The 16,218-nt window shown below is 52.7% G+C and overlaps 2 protein-coding genes across 5 annotated transcripts; one reads left to right on the top strand and one right to left on the bottom strand.

The window, feature by feature from the left end:
* The first annotated feature begins 1,360 nt into the window (after positions 1 to 1,360).
* CHCHD10 (coiled-coil-helix-coiled-coil-helix domain containing 10) lies at positions 1,361 to 9,566 on the top strand. 2 transcript variants are annotated; one of them, XM_062504351.1, is made up of 4 exons: positions 1,361 to 1,428; positions 1,527 to 1,710; positions 1,910 to 2,054; positions 2,456 to 2,714. In XM_062504351.1, exons 1-4 carry the CDS (start codon positions 1,373 to 1,375, stop codon positions 2,473 to 2,475), a joined length of 405 nt encoding a protein of 134 aa, XP_062360335.1. In that variant the 5' UTR covers positions 1,361 to 1,372; the 3' UTR covers positions 2,476 to 2,714. The 2 variants fall into 2 exon arrangements, with proteins under 2 accessions (XP_062360335.1, XP_062360333.1); XM_062504349.1 differs by lacking the exon at positions 2,456 to 2,714 and adding an exon at positions 8,900 to 9,566 and having other exon boundaries at positions 1,373 to 1,446; positions 1,913 to 2,054.
* A 486-nt stretch (positions 9,567 to 10,052) lies between these two features.
* On the bottom strand, positions 10,053 to 15,990 carry SPRING1 (SREBF pathway regulator in golgi 1). 3 transcript variants are annotated; one of them, XM_062504184.1, is made up of 5 exons: positions 15,783 to 15,979; positions 14,988 to 15,144; positions 13,147 to 13,298; positions 12,522 to 12,635; positions 10,053 to 11,576 (listed from the first exon to the last, which is right to left on the bottom strand). In XM_062504184.1, the coding sequence occupies exons 1-5, from the start codon at positions 15,891 to 15,893 to the stop codon at positions 11,493 to 11,495; spliced, it is 618 nt and encodes a 205-aa protein (XP_062360168.1). In that variant the 5' UTR covers positions 15,894 to 15,979; the 3' UTR covers positions 10,053 to 11,492. The 3 variants fall into 3 exon arrangements, with proteins under 3 accessions (XP_062360168.1, XP_062360169.1, XP_062360170.1); XM_062504185.1 differs by lacking the exons at positions 13,147 to 13,298; positions 14,988 to 15,144 and having other exon boundaries at positions 15,783 to 15,986; XM_062504186.1 differs by lacking the exons at positions 12,522 to 12,635; positions 13,147 to 13,298; positions 14,988 to 15,144 and having other exon boundaries at positions 15,783 to 15,990.
* Between the last annotated feature and the right edge of the window lie 228 nt (positions 15,991 to 16,218).

Consider the following 16,218-nt stretch of genomic DNA (forward strand, 5'->3'; position numbering starts at 1 on the left):
TGGCAACAAGGTCCATTCCAGGGAGACAGTGAGGAGACATGGACCTACGGAGGCCCTGGAGACTAGTGGGGGTGCCAGGGAAGAGATGATTGTCAGGAAATTGGTTTGGAGGTAAAACTGGCGTCGTCCAGCCTGTCTCTTCATGATTTGATGGCTCATCATCATCTTTTCATGGATTCCTACTGCCCAAAAACGTCCACACCTTGCAAAAAGCGTTCCTTGATCTCCTAGTTTGTATCCAGAGGGCTGGTACAAAAATCGTTGTGCTGGTCAATGGCTTAGACCACATCATTCCTCCTTTCCCTCCTCCCTGGCAGCCTCCTTTCCCTGCCCCAATTACGGTGTGCTCATCTTCCCTCTGCCAGCCCCTCATTATCCAGCTCTCTCGAGGCCGTGTTCATTGCCCATTCCAACAAGCCCCTTCACGCTCTCCTGGCCTGCCCCACACCTGGCAGCAGCACCCTCCGAGCATTGCAGCCACTGCACCATCCTCCCCGGAGCTGGGCTTTGTCCCCATCCCACCAGCTCCTGCTCTGTCCCCATCCACAGTGCCTGTCCCGGGAGCTCCCGGGGCACAGCACAGAGCCAGGCGGGATCCTTCTGTTCTCGAAGGTAGCACAAAAGGAACGGCCCCGAGCTATGCCAGGGAATGATTAGATTGGACAATAGGGACAAATTTCCTCACTGAAAGCCTGTGCAGCCCCTGCAGGGGCTACCGGGGCAGCGTTTGGAGTCACATCTGGGGCGCTCAGAAACCATGTGGATGGCCGGGCAGCGGGGACACAGCTTAATGTGTGATGGCCGGGGCAGTGCAGGGCCAACGCCTGGGCTCCGTCACCGGCTCGGTGTCCCAGTGATCAGTTCGGTGTCACGGTGACTGTTTCAGTGTCCCAGTGGTCATTTCGGTGTCCCAGTGACTTTTTCGGTGTCCCGGAGGTCGATTCCGTGTCCCGGTGGTTGTTTCCATGTCCCGGCATTTGTTTCGCTGTCCCCGCGGTTGTTTCGCTGTCCCCGCGGTTGTTTCGCTGTGGTTGTTTCGCTGTCCCCGCGGTTGTTTCGCTGTGGTTGTTTCGCTGTCCCCGCGGTTGTTTCGCTGTCCCCGCGGTTGTTTCGCTGTCCCCGCGGTTGTTTTGCTGTCCCTGCGGTTGTTTTGCTGTCCCCGCTGATCGATTCCCTGATCATTCCCCGCTCCCGGGACTCACGGGCCTCTCGCGCCCTCTGCCGGGGGCGGAGGGGCGGTGCGCAGACAACCCAGCGCTTTCTGCGCATGCGCCCTGAGGGAGCCGAGCCTCCCGTGTGCGCGTGCGCTCTGCGTCACGTGACGGCGCGGGCCGGCTTAAGGCGGGGCGCGGGGCGGGGCGCGCAGACAGCGATGGCGCGCGGTAGCAGGAGCGTGTCCCGGCCCGCCGCCGCACCGGCGCCCGCCAGGTACCGGGGATCGGCTCCGTTTGGCTCGGCACAGCGCACCGGGCTACGCCGCTTTCCCTGTGCCGCGCCGTCATGACTCCCTTCCCTTCTCTTCACAGCCCGGCCCCAGCGGCCCCGGCTCCAGCGGCGCAGCCGGCGCAGCCCGGGCTGATGGCGCAGATGGCGAGCACGGCGGCCGGCGTGGCCGTAGGTTCCGCCGTGGGACATGTCGTGGGCAGCGCCATCACCGGCGTCTTCAGCGGTGGCTCCTCCGAGCCGGCTAAGGCGGCGGCGCCCGCCCAGGTGCGAGCGGAGCCGGGCTGTGCCCTTGGGCCGCCCTTGGGCGGGGGTGCGGGGCTGTGGCCGAGGGGAGCGGGGCCGTGCGGGGAGGGAGGAGGGACCGACGGACGGACGGACAGCCGCCCGCCGCTCAAGGGGCCGGGAGCATGCTCGAAGAGGTGCCGCTGCCCTCGGGCCGCCCTGACCGGGTCCGTGGCCGCAGGAGCCCCGGCCCGTGATGCAGCAGTCGCCGTACGGACCCTGCCACTATGAGATGAAGCAGTTCCTGGAATGCGCTACCAATCAGAGAGACCTGACCCTGTGCGAGGGCTTCAACGAGGCTCTGAAGCAGTGCAAGTACAGCAATGGTGAGTGTGCCCTGACCCCGTAGGACAGAACTGCACAGCACCTCGCAGGGTTTGAAGGTTGCAGGAGCGATCTTTTGGGGGTATAGTACCCCATAGGGCTTTAAGTAGGAAGCAGTTGTAGCTTTCCCCTGTCCTGAACAGTAGGAGGCAGCTGAGAAGGAAGCATTATTCGGACTGTCTCTCTGTCAAGGTTGGGAGGCTCTAGGTACTTTCTTAGGGGTCCACTCTTGCTGCAATGGGAAGCCTGCTGCTCTCCCTGGTTGATTCTCTAATTGCTGCTGTATTTAGTACAAGCTGTTGTCAGTAGTCAGGTTATGAGCTGGTTACCGTGGGGGAGTGAGCTTTTAATTGTAGCTGCTGGAACATGTGCCTAATACTGAGCTTCTGCTTCTTCCCTGTAGGTGTTTCTTCTCTCCTGTGAAGAATTTGCTCCCTCATAGGGAAGAGGATCATGGTGTAGAGCCCTGCCATCGACAGGGACTGGAAGGAGAGACAGGGAGTGAGCTGGAGGGAGCAGGCTGACCAGCTAGGAGTGTTCTAGTGGTAATTCACTTCTGAATTAGTAGGGAAAGAAAGGAATGATTGGACCGAAGGGTCTTCAGTATTCACACAATGCTGTATTTATTACAGAGAAATAAAAGAGTTTATTTGGACCTATCACTTTTGCATGTTCTTTATTTAATGCTAAAATTAAGCCACCAAAATGTTTATGCTATCAGACAGAGGACAAGGCACAAGTGTGTATTTCCTGCAAGCAGGGGGTGCATCCTAGCAAGGACTGTGCCTGCATGACTTGGCAGAAGGAGATCCAGGCACTGGCTGCCCTCCAGGCAGAGGAGAGGCTGCAGAGAGGTAAGCCAGCATGTGTCCCACAGTATTTTCAGTGACAGATTCCTATAGATATCTTCTTCCTGAATAACTGTCCTGACCTCAGTGCTAAGAGTGTGACGTGTCTGGCTGTGGGACTCGCATACAGTTGGATTCATCTGACTAAAGCTTTAGCAGGTTATGCAATGTTCTCAAGGTCACTGGCATCAGGTGAAGTTTAGAGCTGCTTTCCTCTTCCAGTCACCTTGGCAGCACAGCCTCGTGATTGCTGCTATGGACTGGCCTCCAGCAGGACAAGGACACCTTGTTCCTCACGTTGGCTTAAGAGGGAATTCTGAGGCTTCAGCTGGAATTTTAGCGGCACAGCAGTGAAACCAGGACACTTTAAGGTGCTTAACTGATGGATTTCTCATGGCAGAATGAGTCTTTTCACCTTTTGATCTCTGACTGTTGAATAAAGGACAAGTTCTCAGCCCCTTGTTAGGATCTGTGAGGAAATCAAAGTCTAGATGGTAAATGCTCGCAGCATGTGCTGTTAGCAGATAATGGAGGCTGGTGTTCAAAGCTCTGCCCCTTTTAAATGTCACAGTCTTAAGTTCTTGGTAGAGATGTCCTGAGCTGTGCCTGGCCTTATCAGGGGTGTCTTGTGTTCTCTTGAGAGGCAGCCAAGGGAAAAAGTAAATGCCAGAGAGTAAAAGCCTAAGTGCTCCATGGGCCAAGCTGTCCTGTGTGAGAGAGGCACCACTCCAAAGCTGTTTAACTCCCTTTAAGAAATAAGTATATTAGGCTGTTGGTGCATTACTCTGGGTGGAGAAGTTGTTCAGGAGGACTAGCAGCAGCAGTACCTGCAGCAGGTGTGTTCTGCCTTTGAGCCATCTTGGCAAGGTGTTTCTGCAGTTGTGAGGACTGGCTGTCTCTAGAGCAGCTTTTCCTAGTGATGGCAGTGGCAGTGCCTGCAGGACCACTCCAGAGTTGGTGCAGTGGGAAGCAGACCTGTCCAGTGACACAGTGCAGGTGGGTGGAAAGGAGGTGCAGGTTCTTGTTCCTGGGGAGTGCAGGCCATGCCATGGGAACGTGAGAGCCCTTGAAGCAGGAGGATGCTTGGGTGTGCCTGGTTTGTCAGGGTGCAGCTCTGGGAGGGGCAGGGGGTCCCAGGAACAGGCTCAGTAGTAGGGGACTCTTCCTGTGCTGGGAATAAGTACCTGGACAGGTAGTTGGGCCCTGGTGGAGGCTGTGCTGTCTGTGTGACCAGTAATGGATGGGTCTGTTCCTCATTTAGGGGTGTTCTTGAACTGCAAGCTCCTCTTGCTCTGTAAGGTGGTCCTGTTCCTGGCTTGGGTGCTGGTGTGAGGCTGAGCCCTCTGCAAGGAACCCTTCTTCCTCTGGTCTGTCCTCTGAATCTTTCCTGACAGCTGCAGCAGCTGATCTGTGGAGTGACCAAGCCCTTCCAGAGTTGTGTTTTCCTGCTGTGTTGATCGCTTGCCTATTACATGTTGAGCAAAGCACTGCCGACCTGTGAGACTACAGCCTGGGAGAGACACTTGAGGGTGTCCCAATTTTTGCTGATGTCCTTCCCTCCCTGTTTGTTCCAAGGAGATGACCCTCTTTGCCAAGGGGACAAGCTGGGTATGCCTCTGCCTGGTGTGGGGTGTCACTATTAACTGGGAGGTGTCCTGCACAATAGCCCTGCTTGTCCCCTCCCTTGGTACCCAAATTCACTTGCTGCCCACAGCCATAAGAGCCCTGAAGGAGCACAGGGGCATCAGAGGAGAGTTCCACAGGTGCTATATGAGGCCTGAGGTGTGAACAGCAGTCATGCCTGCACTCCTTACTCTGTGGAGGTGAGGTGGGTGCCTGGCTCTTACCTGGTAGGTGAGGGTAGTGTTTCCCCAGGTCCTCTAGCAAAGATTCATAGAAAGTGGCTTCAGAGTTTTCTTCTCCTGCCAGCAGAATGGGATGAATGGATTAGTCTCTCTCCTGGCTGTGAACAGAAGGCTTGTAACTGGGACAGGTGATTCTGCCCAGGAGAAGTTCCTTCTCCCCTGGAGCAGCCCTTGGACAAACAAAGGCTCAGCTCCAGCCCTTCATCTGAGCTGGCTTCTGCCTCCTCAGAGCTTCTGTGCTGTGTCCAAGTGACTGCTGAACAGTGCCCTCTCCAAATTTCCCTCCCCCCAGAGCAGACCCTTCCTGGCCCGGAGGCTGAGCTGTGCTGTCTGGAAAAGGGACTTACGGAAAACTCTGACGAGGATGTAGCACTGCCTTCCCTGCAGGTATTTACTGGCATATTCAGATGTAGGATTTTCTACTTTGCTCAGGTTCATCAAGGTGCCCTTTTCATCCACAAGATCAATGCAGTCTGGAGGGAGAGATGTGGTGAAGGAAGCCCAGGGTGCCCCTGTGTGACCAACATGAGCCTGTGGGGTTTAGAGGTGTTTTCCTTATCAAGTCAGACTTTGACCAGAATCTGTTGAGATCTGGGGAGTGGGAGGTTTGCTGTCCCTTTCCCTGTGTTTTGGGGTGTGCTGTGACTCCCATGTGACCCATCTGTTACCCTTTACAGGTGAGTGGCAGTCCCTCAGTGACCACAGCCCAGAGCATTCATACCTTCAGGCGTGCACTGACACTTCCACTTCAGGTGACCTGTGAGGGTCTGGACACAGCAGAGCAGGTTCACCATCTCTTGGCAGTTGGCTGCAGACAGGGAATGAGACCTGAGATAGGAGCATGGTCACCCCAAACTGAGAGACCACACAGGCATGGCAGGAGGCACAGCAGGTGGCTGAGGTGCCCACTGGGGCCAGTAAGGGCAGGATCCCCATGGAGCATCAGCAGGGCTTTGAGCAGCTGCATTACAGCCATGACTGCTGGTAGTGGGTGCTGAGAGTGCCCCACGTCAACACAAGAAGATGAGCACTTTGATTTGGGGAAAATGGTTCTGATTGATGAAGTGTCTCTGACCTTCAACTTTGTCTCATCAAGCATGAGTAGGAAAAAACAGTGTGCCCTGGTCCTTGCCAGTCCCCTTCTACAAGCTAGTCCCAGTCACAAGGGGAAAGAGCTGGAGATTGTGGCTGAGTCACCCTAGGATATTTTGGCCATGAACTCTGACCGAGTTTGTCACAATTGAGAAATCCCCCAGGGCTGACATACATCAGTAGTCAGAGCTGGGGATCCAATTCAAATAGCAGAGGGAGCAAAGGCTTAGGACTGTGTGTGTCTGATGGCTTCAGCCACGAGTGTCTGGGGTCAGGCCATGGCTTTCAGCCAGCTGGGTGAGATCAGGATAGGGGCTGGTCAGTCCTTCCCACAAATACCTGCTCTCTGAAACTGAGAGCCAGGATTTGAATCAGGGAACCCTTCCCACACAGCCCAGAATAGAGGAGCTCTGCTAGCAGCTGGCACCTGTGACCCATGGCTCTTCTGGGTGTCTAGATAAGCAGGGCCCCCTCCAGTGATTTCCCAGAGCTGCCAGGCTGGGGAACTCATCCTCACCTCCAGCTCTGCTGGAGTGGTTTTCCTCCTTGATTCAGAGTGCAGGGGTAATAGAAAACCCCTTTTTTCAAAGCGGGTGATGTGCAGGATGCTGCTGTGCCCTGGCAGAGCTCTCCTGCCTGTTCCCTAAGCATTGGGCATTGCTGTGCACCAGGTGCTGTGTCCCTCCCTGCCCCCTGTGGGGTGACTGGGCTGGCCCAGGTTCCCGGCTGGCCGCAGGGCTGAGGCTTTCCCCACCTACCTCCGAATCTCACTGTGGCGAACATGGTGCTGCTGTGCCCCGGGCAGGGCTGTGGGGCCGGGTCCCTTCCTGCAGGCAGCGCTGGGAGCTGCTGGATAGCCCAGGACTCACGGGCTCATTTCCCACTGGCGCTGTTGTGGTTTCAGTAGCCAGATCGCCCAGCAACAGTGAATGGCCCCTGCAGATTCTCGAGCCTCCTGCGGGGGGAGAGAGGGGAGGTAGAGTAAGGCTTAGCTAAACAACAGCGTGTTAGGAAGGCTGCCTGCTCCATGTGGTCCCAGATGCTCTGAATTTCAGACTTTTTGTAGTCTCATGGTGTTGCCTGCTTCCCCCCTCCCATTTGTCCTGCAGCTCATCTGGGCTGTAGTGGTGTCACATCTGCTCACCCTGCTCCTAACTGAGCCCAGCACTGCTGCAAGGGCAGCCTGGCCTCCTCTGTGACATGACTGGATGCCACTGGAAGAATTTCCCTGAGGACCCTGTCTGTGCTGGTCCTGCTCTGGAGCAGGAGGCAGTGGGGGTTTGTAGCTCTGTGGTGTAGATGGTCCTGTGCCAGCTGCATCTTCTATTTGGTGCCCAAATGTTGCTGTGCAAGTGTTCATGCAGTCAGAGCTCTGTAGCATCATCCCCGTTTCCTGTGGCAAACATGGATGAAATCATGTCCCTGGGCTGGCTGCTCACAGATGGGGAGGGCTGGAATGATGGGAACCAGTAACAACACTGATGTGCTTCATTATCTAGTGCACACTGCTCTGAGGACAAATTCCCTTTCTCTGGAATGCCCCTCTTTCCATGAGGAGGTGATTTCCCTCTGTCTTACCAGGTTTCCGTTCACAGTCAGTCTAATCCATGGATTTGACCTGCTCAGAGCTTGGGACAAGGCGTATGTGTGCCACTCCTCCCCTAGGACCTGTGCAGGGAGACTCATGTTCATCTTGCCCCCACTATGCAGAATTTGGGGAGTGCTGGTGGGCAACAGTTGGAGCTGTACCTGCAGTGTGCTCATACCTGCAAGATCTCAGGGGCCTGGCTGCATGAAGCACAAACTGCTGCTATCTGCAGAGGCAAACTTGCAAACATTTTTGGCTGTGGGTGCTGCAGAAGGGAGGGAGCGGCTGTCCCTGGATGGTGATGAGGTGGCACTGTCAGGGGCTGAGCCTGCCTGTGGAGGGCAAGAGGCACATGAGAAGAGCCTGCTGACCTCAGTGCTGAGGACAGCTTGGGCTGGCGGCCGTGTGACGCAGTGTCCCTGGGCCCCGTGACAGGTGTCACAGACAGGAGTGGCTTCACGCCTGCTGAGCTGGTGGCCGTTGGCTGTAACGGCTGCTGTCCTTCCGCACGAGGCACCAGCTGTGCTGCAGCCACCTCTGCCCCGGTCCCTGGGGACACACCTCCTGTCTGCTGGCCTCAGCAGCCACCCACTATGGCTGCTGCTCCTGAGGAGGCCCTCGTGAAGATGCAGCACCATCAGCAGCTCCCAGCCCCTGCTGCAAGTTATGCTGAGACCTTGCCAAGTCATTCCTGTCACAGTGATGGAGTGATGCATGAAGGGAGCAGCAACTTTCCTGATGTTGCTTCTGTGACAGGACAGCTGCTTCCCACGTTGTGTTCTTCCTGCTGGCCCCCAGTGTTGGTGTGGTGTGGCTCAGGCTCCTGACCTGCGTGCCTGACAGCAGAGGGCCAGAGTGGGAGACCCCAGGGAAACCTCTCTGCTCCTCCCATCAGTGAAGAGGTCAGCGCTGCCACCGCAGGGCATGGGTGGTGGGGTGGTCTGTGGGTGCATTGGTGCAGCTGAAGGAAACGGGCTGGGATGAAGGTGGGTGGATCTCAGCCTGTCTCTGAAGCCCAGCTGCAGCAGAGCAAGCAGCCCTGGGGACCCGAGTCCCTGAGCCCCCTGTGTCATTTACATACACCCCACCAGTGCCACGGCACAGCACCCAGGGTTTGTGCGGCACCACAGAACCTCTCTGAAACAGCCTCCCTGTCTCTGCCTCCTGCCATGGCCCTGGGCTTCACAATCCTGCTTCTGGTGGGGACGTTGGGCACAGGTAAGGGTGCTGTGGCTGAGCCAGCTCTGCCTGGGGGCACTGCAGGGTGGTGGGCAGGTGTGGGCTGTCCAAGGGGGGGTTGGTTTGAGTAGGGCGTTTTGCTCTGGGCTGTGTGATGCGATGAGCAACATGGCAGTTGGGTAATGGCATTGCCTCAAGGGAGCCGAGGGACATTTTGGGGCTGAGGGTGATGGGGGACATGGTTCCATCACTAACTGCACCCTTGGTGCACGCAGCTTCCAGGGCTCAGCCTGTGCTGACGCAGCCACAGTCGGTGTTTGTGCTGCCTGGGCAGAGCGCTCGGCTGTTCTGCACCCTGAGCCCCCAGTACAACATCAGCCAGTTCGGCATCTCCTGGTACCAGCAGCGCCCAGGCCACTCCCTCAGGTATCTGCTCTATTACAACTCCGAGCGAGACAAGCACAAGGCTGCCAAGACTCCTGACCGCTTCTCGGCCACCAAAGACCTGGCCAGCAATGCCTGCATCCTCACCATTGCATCTGCCTGTCAGGACGACAATGGCACCTACTACTGCTCCCTGTCACCTGCATTCAAATGGCTCTAAAATGGGGGACTGAAGCTTTCCACGCTTTCCTTGGCCACCCTGATGTGCTCTTAGCAGGGAAAGCAGCAACCCTGGGAGGGATGGGAAAAATCCATCTTTGCATGCTTGAGCAGGCCCGGCAGCGCTGCCTCGTGCTGTGAACTGCAGAACCTCCTCCTTGTCCCCAGGCGTCCTCCATGGGGCATTAGACAGGGCCGCAGAGCCAGGGCCTCCTGCTGCAGTGGGAGGATGGAGTGCTCGGCCGCCCTGGGCTCTTCCAGCACGTGGCACGAGGCGGCCTCGACCTGCTTGGGGCTTCCGCAGAGTTTGGCTCACCCGGTAATAAAGGTTCACCTTCACCCCACGGCTCGTGTCGTGTGTACCTGGGCCGGGAGGGCGGGAACGGGGGCCTAGGCCTGGCGGGGTCTCTCGGGCCGGGCGGAGCCCTCACCCAACCCACAGCACCGCCCCGTGCCGCTGCACAGCCCCCGAAGGGCCAGGGCCAGGCGTAGCCCACGGGCAGACCGTGCGAGCGCTTTGCGGACACGTTCACACACAGAAGGATGAAGGCTTCGCCCACAAAACTCCCTCAGAATGCGGGAATACGCCAGGGTGGCCGCACTGCGCATGCTCAAGACGGCGCGCGCGCGGGGGCGGAAATTAGGACCCAGCGGCGGGCGCTGATGTCACGTGAGGAATAGCCGGCGCTACCATTGGCTCAGGGCACGCTAAAATCAGGTGCGTCACTTCCGGCCGACCTCAGTGTACGCCGGGGCCCAGTCTCGCTGGTTTATTCAGCGTGTGCGAAACGCCACGCTATGAAAAGGCAGCGTCCACAAAGGAGACAGGGGAGTCCTGCAACTTTATTCGAATAAAGGGAGAGAGTCCATTGCGCCATACCCTCGTGGGGTCTCTATCGAGATTTCGGAGGACGCAGCCTCCTTCTATTCTGAACTCCCGGTCGCATGTTGGCCTTTTCCTTCCCCCACGGGTCGAAGTACAGTGGCAGGAGCTGGTCACTGGCTTGTGTAAAACAAGCATGGGACAATGAATTCTTGTCTTCATGTAACTGAGGCCTGTTCATTATGTTTGTAAAAGGTGAAGATCAGCTTGAATTTGGTGTAAGACGGCTCCAAGGGCTAAAAGGAAGCTGTGCTGTTTGCTTCCTGAGATGCAGATGTAGAACATTTTAGGATCTGCCAGAAATGCCAAGGAGTTCGAAAAGGCTGACAACCCCATCCTGCCTCCTTCACTGGAGCAGCGTGGGAAGGCACAGGCAGGTCTGGGAAAGGTGGTGTGGAGATGTCAACTCTACCAACTCTACCCTTTTGTCTCCTGCACAACCAGGAGTGAAATACATTAGAAACACCAAGGCCTGAACAATTTCAAGCAAACAAATCTTCCCTGCTCCCTGTCAGCCAGTGGACAGCAGAGAGCTGCTCACAAAAGTGGACTCCTCTTTGAGGAAACTGCTGCAGAGTAACAGGGAAAGTGTTCAGACAGTGAACACAGGCAGATCCCTGCTCTTCTGTTGTGCTATGGGACTTTGGCAGAACAACTCCATTGGAGTTCTGAATGGTTTAAACTCACTAAGAGGAACATAAGCACTATAGTGACAAATCTCAATACAAATCCTTTAGACTAAGAAGCTAAAAAAAACCCCTACCAATTTTAGTCAGGATCTAAAATATCCCTTCTAGCTGACACAGCAAAGCAGGGACTGAAAGGCATCCACAACTAGCTATGCAAAGCATTCATACTTTCAGCCAGGGACCCATATAAAATGGATGAATAATTTATAATTACATATGTAGTGTACACCATCCATGTCAAGAAGAGTTCCAGAGACAGGAGCACAGCAGGCATACTTTGCTCTCTGAAAGGAGTAGTAACTCCACTTACTGCTGTCACTCTGGAAAGTCTCTGGACTGCAGAGACACAACTGAACCTCCATTTACAGCTGCAAAGCCACATTAGATATTTTCCCTTGATGCTCTACAGCCTAGATTGACTCCACAATTCTTGAAATTTAGAGGAAGTATTCAAAGAATGTACTGGCACAGCAGCACAGTACCAGCACTTCAAAGCAGGTGCACAATAAATTGAAGAAAGCAAGGTTCAGTCCTGAAGACCTTAAGTTCCTTACTTCCTCTGTTCACCTCTGGGTTTGCCCCCACACAAGACAAGCTTCTTACACTGAGGTTTTGGTAAAGCAACAGCTGCTGCCTTGTTCTTTTGGATTCAAGTCTCCAGTTCCTTCCTTCTGCTGCTCAGATCTTCAGCTCTCAAACAGGCAGGAGCTCTGGGGGGTACTCGCCATAGCAGTATTTGGCAATTGGGTCTCTGTAGGTGTTCTCATGCTGCACGCTCTGCCAGGAAAGGAGGAGAAGCTTTAACAATATACACACAGTGAAACAAGGCATCCCTTCACTGAGGGACAAAACCCACAGCATTTATGCACAGCCAAAACAAAAAAATCCCAAATTCTTCTACACATCAGTGTGCCTTTGGAGTCAAAGAACTCTGTATTGCCAACATACAAGAGCCAGTTGATGTATTACAGCACTGCAATGTTGAACCAGAACCTCCTTTTCAAGAGACTACCCAAGTAGGCAGGAACAGATTTCATAAAAATAAAAAAAATAGATATGTTTAGGCAATGTCATCAAATGTTCTAAGCAAGCAGAGCACAAAGTTGCTATCTAAGATCTGTGCATTTTTCTTGATAAAAGGTAGAGTTCAGATTTTATGGGTAAAAAATCCCAGTAACTTTGGAGACATTTGGAACTCTACCCTCTGTCTGCAGTCCATCCCTATGGCTACATGGGGCTACATAGCTACTGAAGCTGCAGGACATGGCCAACAGCACTTTCTAAACAGGCCACTGCTTGCTTAGACCAAAATTTCTAATAAAATCACATGGATAACACAAGTTCACCTCCATCCTTAATAAGCAAATAAATTACAACATAGTTTTTGAGTTACTATGCAGATGATTGTCAGCACATGGTTAGTCTCCAACTGTACCATAAAATAAAGAGCATTCTGAGGCTACTGTAACAGCTCTCACTGTTTTCATCCCAATGAGATCTTCCCCAGAAAACATCTGAGATGCTCACTAGTCATTGAACTCAGTCTCTTTTTAGTTAAGCTCCTCTTTTCCTAAGTGCAACTCGTTCTGCTCTAAATAATGTGCTTTCCCTTCAAACTGGCTTTCAGCCATAGCTTCAACTTTTACAAGAATACAAACACGACACACCAGCCATTCACAGGATTGAGCCCATTTTCCTAGAGCACATTTGTTTGTGCCTCACCTGTGATGAAGTCCTGCATTTGGCCAGACACAGCTCAAAGTGATCTTCCACTGCCATGAAGAGGTTTTGGAAAGCAATCGCTGCCCGGTTCAAGAACCGCTCCAGGAGATGTTGCTAAAGTGGTCAGCAAAGAAAAAGCAAAAAACAGAAACACTCTGCTTCAGCAAGGAGTAGTCAAAGCCCACCCTAACCTACAAAGCTCAGGTATCAGAGGAATAGTAAGCAACTCCACTTAGGCTTTCTAGCAAGCACTGAAAGGCTAATTCCTCAGAACCCCAGCATCAGGACAAAAATCAAAGATAAGCTCACAAAATATGGGGAAGTGCCAATTACAAAACTAATACTGGCTGGAGTAACTCTTCTGCAATCATTTTCCTTCAGCAAATGCGATTCCTCTGAAGCTGAAACACTGCAAGGCTCCCAGTATTTCCTCCCAAAGGTGGGACAGATCAATTTTGTTAAAACTTTATTTATAGCTTGCCATATACTCTTCGGAGGCTTTCCTCATCCTTCCAAGAAAAGGAACTGTCCCTTTAAGTGGAAAGCTCCTGACAAAGAAGCACTTTTAGGCAGAGAGGAACCCAAGCAGCTGAGAACACCTGGAAAGCAGGAGAGAGGCCCTCACCTTGCTGGGCTGCAGGCAGCAGGACACGCAGTACTCGTAGATGCTGCAGCAGCCATTGGGCATGCAGCTGTCACAGCTGTAGAGCTTCGTGCTGGGCACGTTCCCATTGCAGCAGCCATTCACCTGCAGGTCCTTCCTCTCACAGATGTAGCCTGCAAAACAGCAAGAGGAGTAACAACTGGCAAGGCACAGCCCTCCGTATGCTCTATGAAAATCTGCAGTGAGAATCACATGCCTGAAGAAGAGGCTTGTTTATCATTTGATGTTGGATCATTTAGTTGTTGATGTTTAACTATACTAGTTAAGTAGAAGTGTGTGCTTTCACATAGTGAAGGTTTTAAATTTAAGATTTTTATAATATAGTAATAAGTATGGGACAAAAGAAAGGATTTTGGGTAGTGTCTCTTTTGGTGTTCATCTTCTTCTTCATGGTTTCAAACAGTAGTTTCTGTCACACTAAGGATCACAGTAATTTAGTTATTGAGTTAAAAGTATAAATAATATAGGTTGAATTCTCTATTACGCTGTTTAAAAGACCAATAACTAACTAAATCTCTCTCCATTTTACTCGCTTCTAGCTGGTAGCTAGAAGTGTTGCTGAACATTTTTAATAAGATTTAATAAACAATCAACCCCAAACATAAAAAAATCCATTCCTTCATGTATTTTTTAATCCTAACTCTACGTGAAAACACAAAAACCCTAAAACAAACCACTAATTAAGTAGTAGCAGGACACCCACTACTATTACCATTTGGTAGATTATGATTCCCCTCAGTCCTATGCAGCCATTCTTTGAAATGGAGAGCAGTGTTTCAAACAGCCTAGTGTTATCTGCACAACTATTATCTCTTACTCTAATATGTGCTGTATATACACTATGAGTGTTTAAATGCAGATTATTTAAGCTCTGAGGTTTTTTGGGCATAGTTCCTTGTTGTGAAAGGGGGAATGGGATTGGCATTGACTGTATTGGAAAAAACCCACCACACACATTTTTTCAATGGATCTGTGTCTAGATAATTCTGTTACAGTTTAGTATAAAGAGACTCAGATTTAGCCGTACAGGGTAGGGTAATAGTCACTGCTGAGTGGAATCCTTAAAGTACAGAAATATGATGTATATCCTTATGGAGACAGCACTACCACAGTGTTAGACTGTAAGAGATCTGTAATTTTTAGAGATCTTATGAACGGGCACTAAGCCTAAGGCAGTGCTAAATTTAACACTGATGCAAATCACAAAAGATGTGGTGGGTTTTCTTTCTTGATTTTTGGCCAAGAAAGATTCAGGGTCTAAGCAAAAAGCACAGCGCAGGGCAGGAAAGTGTCTTTAACCTCTACCACTTAAAACAAGTTGTTAACAACCTCAGGTTTGCAAGGGTCAGACAAACTTGTTAACTGTGACTGAGCACTAATTACACCAGCCCTGAGCTGCCTGCACACAAGGCCAAGGTTTCCTCAGCTGTTCTCCCTAACAGCCCTGATAGCAGGAGCACACTGCAAGGAGACACAAAAGAGCTCTGCAAGCAACCACAGCAAACTGAGCAGGACTAAACGTCTGGGCTCTGTGCAAAGGTAACTGGAATTCTTTGACTTTAAGGTGGCCACAGTCACACTCATACAGCCCTGGGCCTGAGTCTGGTGTACACAGGACCAAAGCAGCAGTATCTGCAGTCACAGGGAAATTCAGCCAGCCAGAGGAGAAGAGGCCAAGGGCTGAGTAAAAATGCCTTAATAAAGAGCAGTTGTTACATGAAAGTGCCATCAGCAGTCAGACAGGCAAAGCAGCATTCAGCACTGCCATACGCAGAATAAATTCATCTAAATATCAACTATACCCAGTTCATCTGTAATGAGGAGCTTCCCCTGCACAGAGTTCCTGCACTGGTTGCTCAGCTGGCTGCTGTTCCCCGAGCTGAACTTCACCTTCCACATGATGGGCTGCTCATGCTCCTGCACTTGGAGGAGATTCCGATCTCTCACCATCCTCTCTTCCTGCAAGGAAAAACAGAAATGCAGCCAAGCATACAAATTCCTCCTGCCACTTCAATCCACGTGCCTTTCCCAGGATTAAAGATGCCTAGTACTTGTAAATTCCACAGCACAGGAAACTCTGGCATCAACGGTGCAAACAATTTACTACTTGTAGTATCTTACTTCATACACAACAGGAAGATACACAGTGCAGTAAAGTGAGGATATTTAAGTTCACCATGGATCAGCTAACACAGCTGAACTCACTGTGTATATATATATATATATATATATATATATATATATATATATACACACCACAAAAGCAGTATGTATTATATTAAATAACCACAGCTGAACATATTTCTCTTTTATCAGCCCTTTGCCAGTGGAATCACCACTCCCAAGAGACACAACAACATTAAATACCAAACCCATTGGAGACTTTCTTTTCCCAGTTTTGTTTCAAATCACTGCTGTCAAACACACAATCGGGCACTCCTATTTTAAACTCTTGCGTCTATTAAATATTTATAACGTCCCTCTTACGGCAGCATTACCCAGGAGTTGGGTGACAGCACCCGAAGAACACAAGTACCGTGGGATAAGGGATGTTTTAACCCCCACCGCGGCGTGTCGGGGCCGGGGCCGGCACTGACCTGCTTGAAGGTACTGGTGATGAAATAAACGAGCGAGAGCCCAAAGACGACGCCGAGGACCCATCGCTTCCTGAGCAGCCTCCGCCAGAGCACGGCCCCGCAGGGCAGCATGGCCGGGCGGGGGGCTCAGCCCGGGGCCGGCATCACCGGCGGGCCTGAGAGAGCAGAGCCGGGCCTCGAGCCCCGGGCCCCGAGAGAGCAGAGCCGGGCCCCGAGAGAGCAGAACCGGGCCCCGAGAGAGCAGAGCCGGGCCCCGAGAGAGCAGAGCCGGGCCCCGGGCCCCGAGAGAGCAGAGCCGGGCCCCGGGCCCCGAGCGCTTCCGCCCGCAGCGCGGGGCAGGCGGAAACCGCGGCCGGGCGTGCGCGGGGCGGGGGCGGCACCGGGAACCGGCATCGCACCGGGAACCGGCACCGGTGAACCGGCACCGGGAACCGGC

This window comes from Cinclus cinclus, chromosome 17 (genome assembly GCF_963662255.1).
Source record: "Cinclus cinclus chromosome 17, bCinCin1.1, whole genome shotgun sequence".
Taxonomy (NCBI): domain Eukaryota; kingdom Metazoa; phylum Chordata; class Aves; order Passeriformes; family Cinclidae; genus Cinclus; species Cinclus cinclus.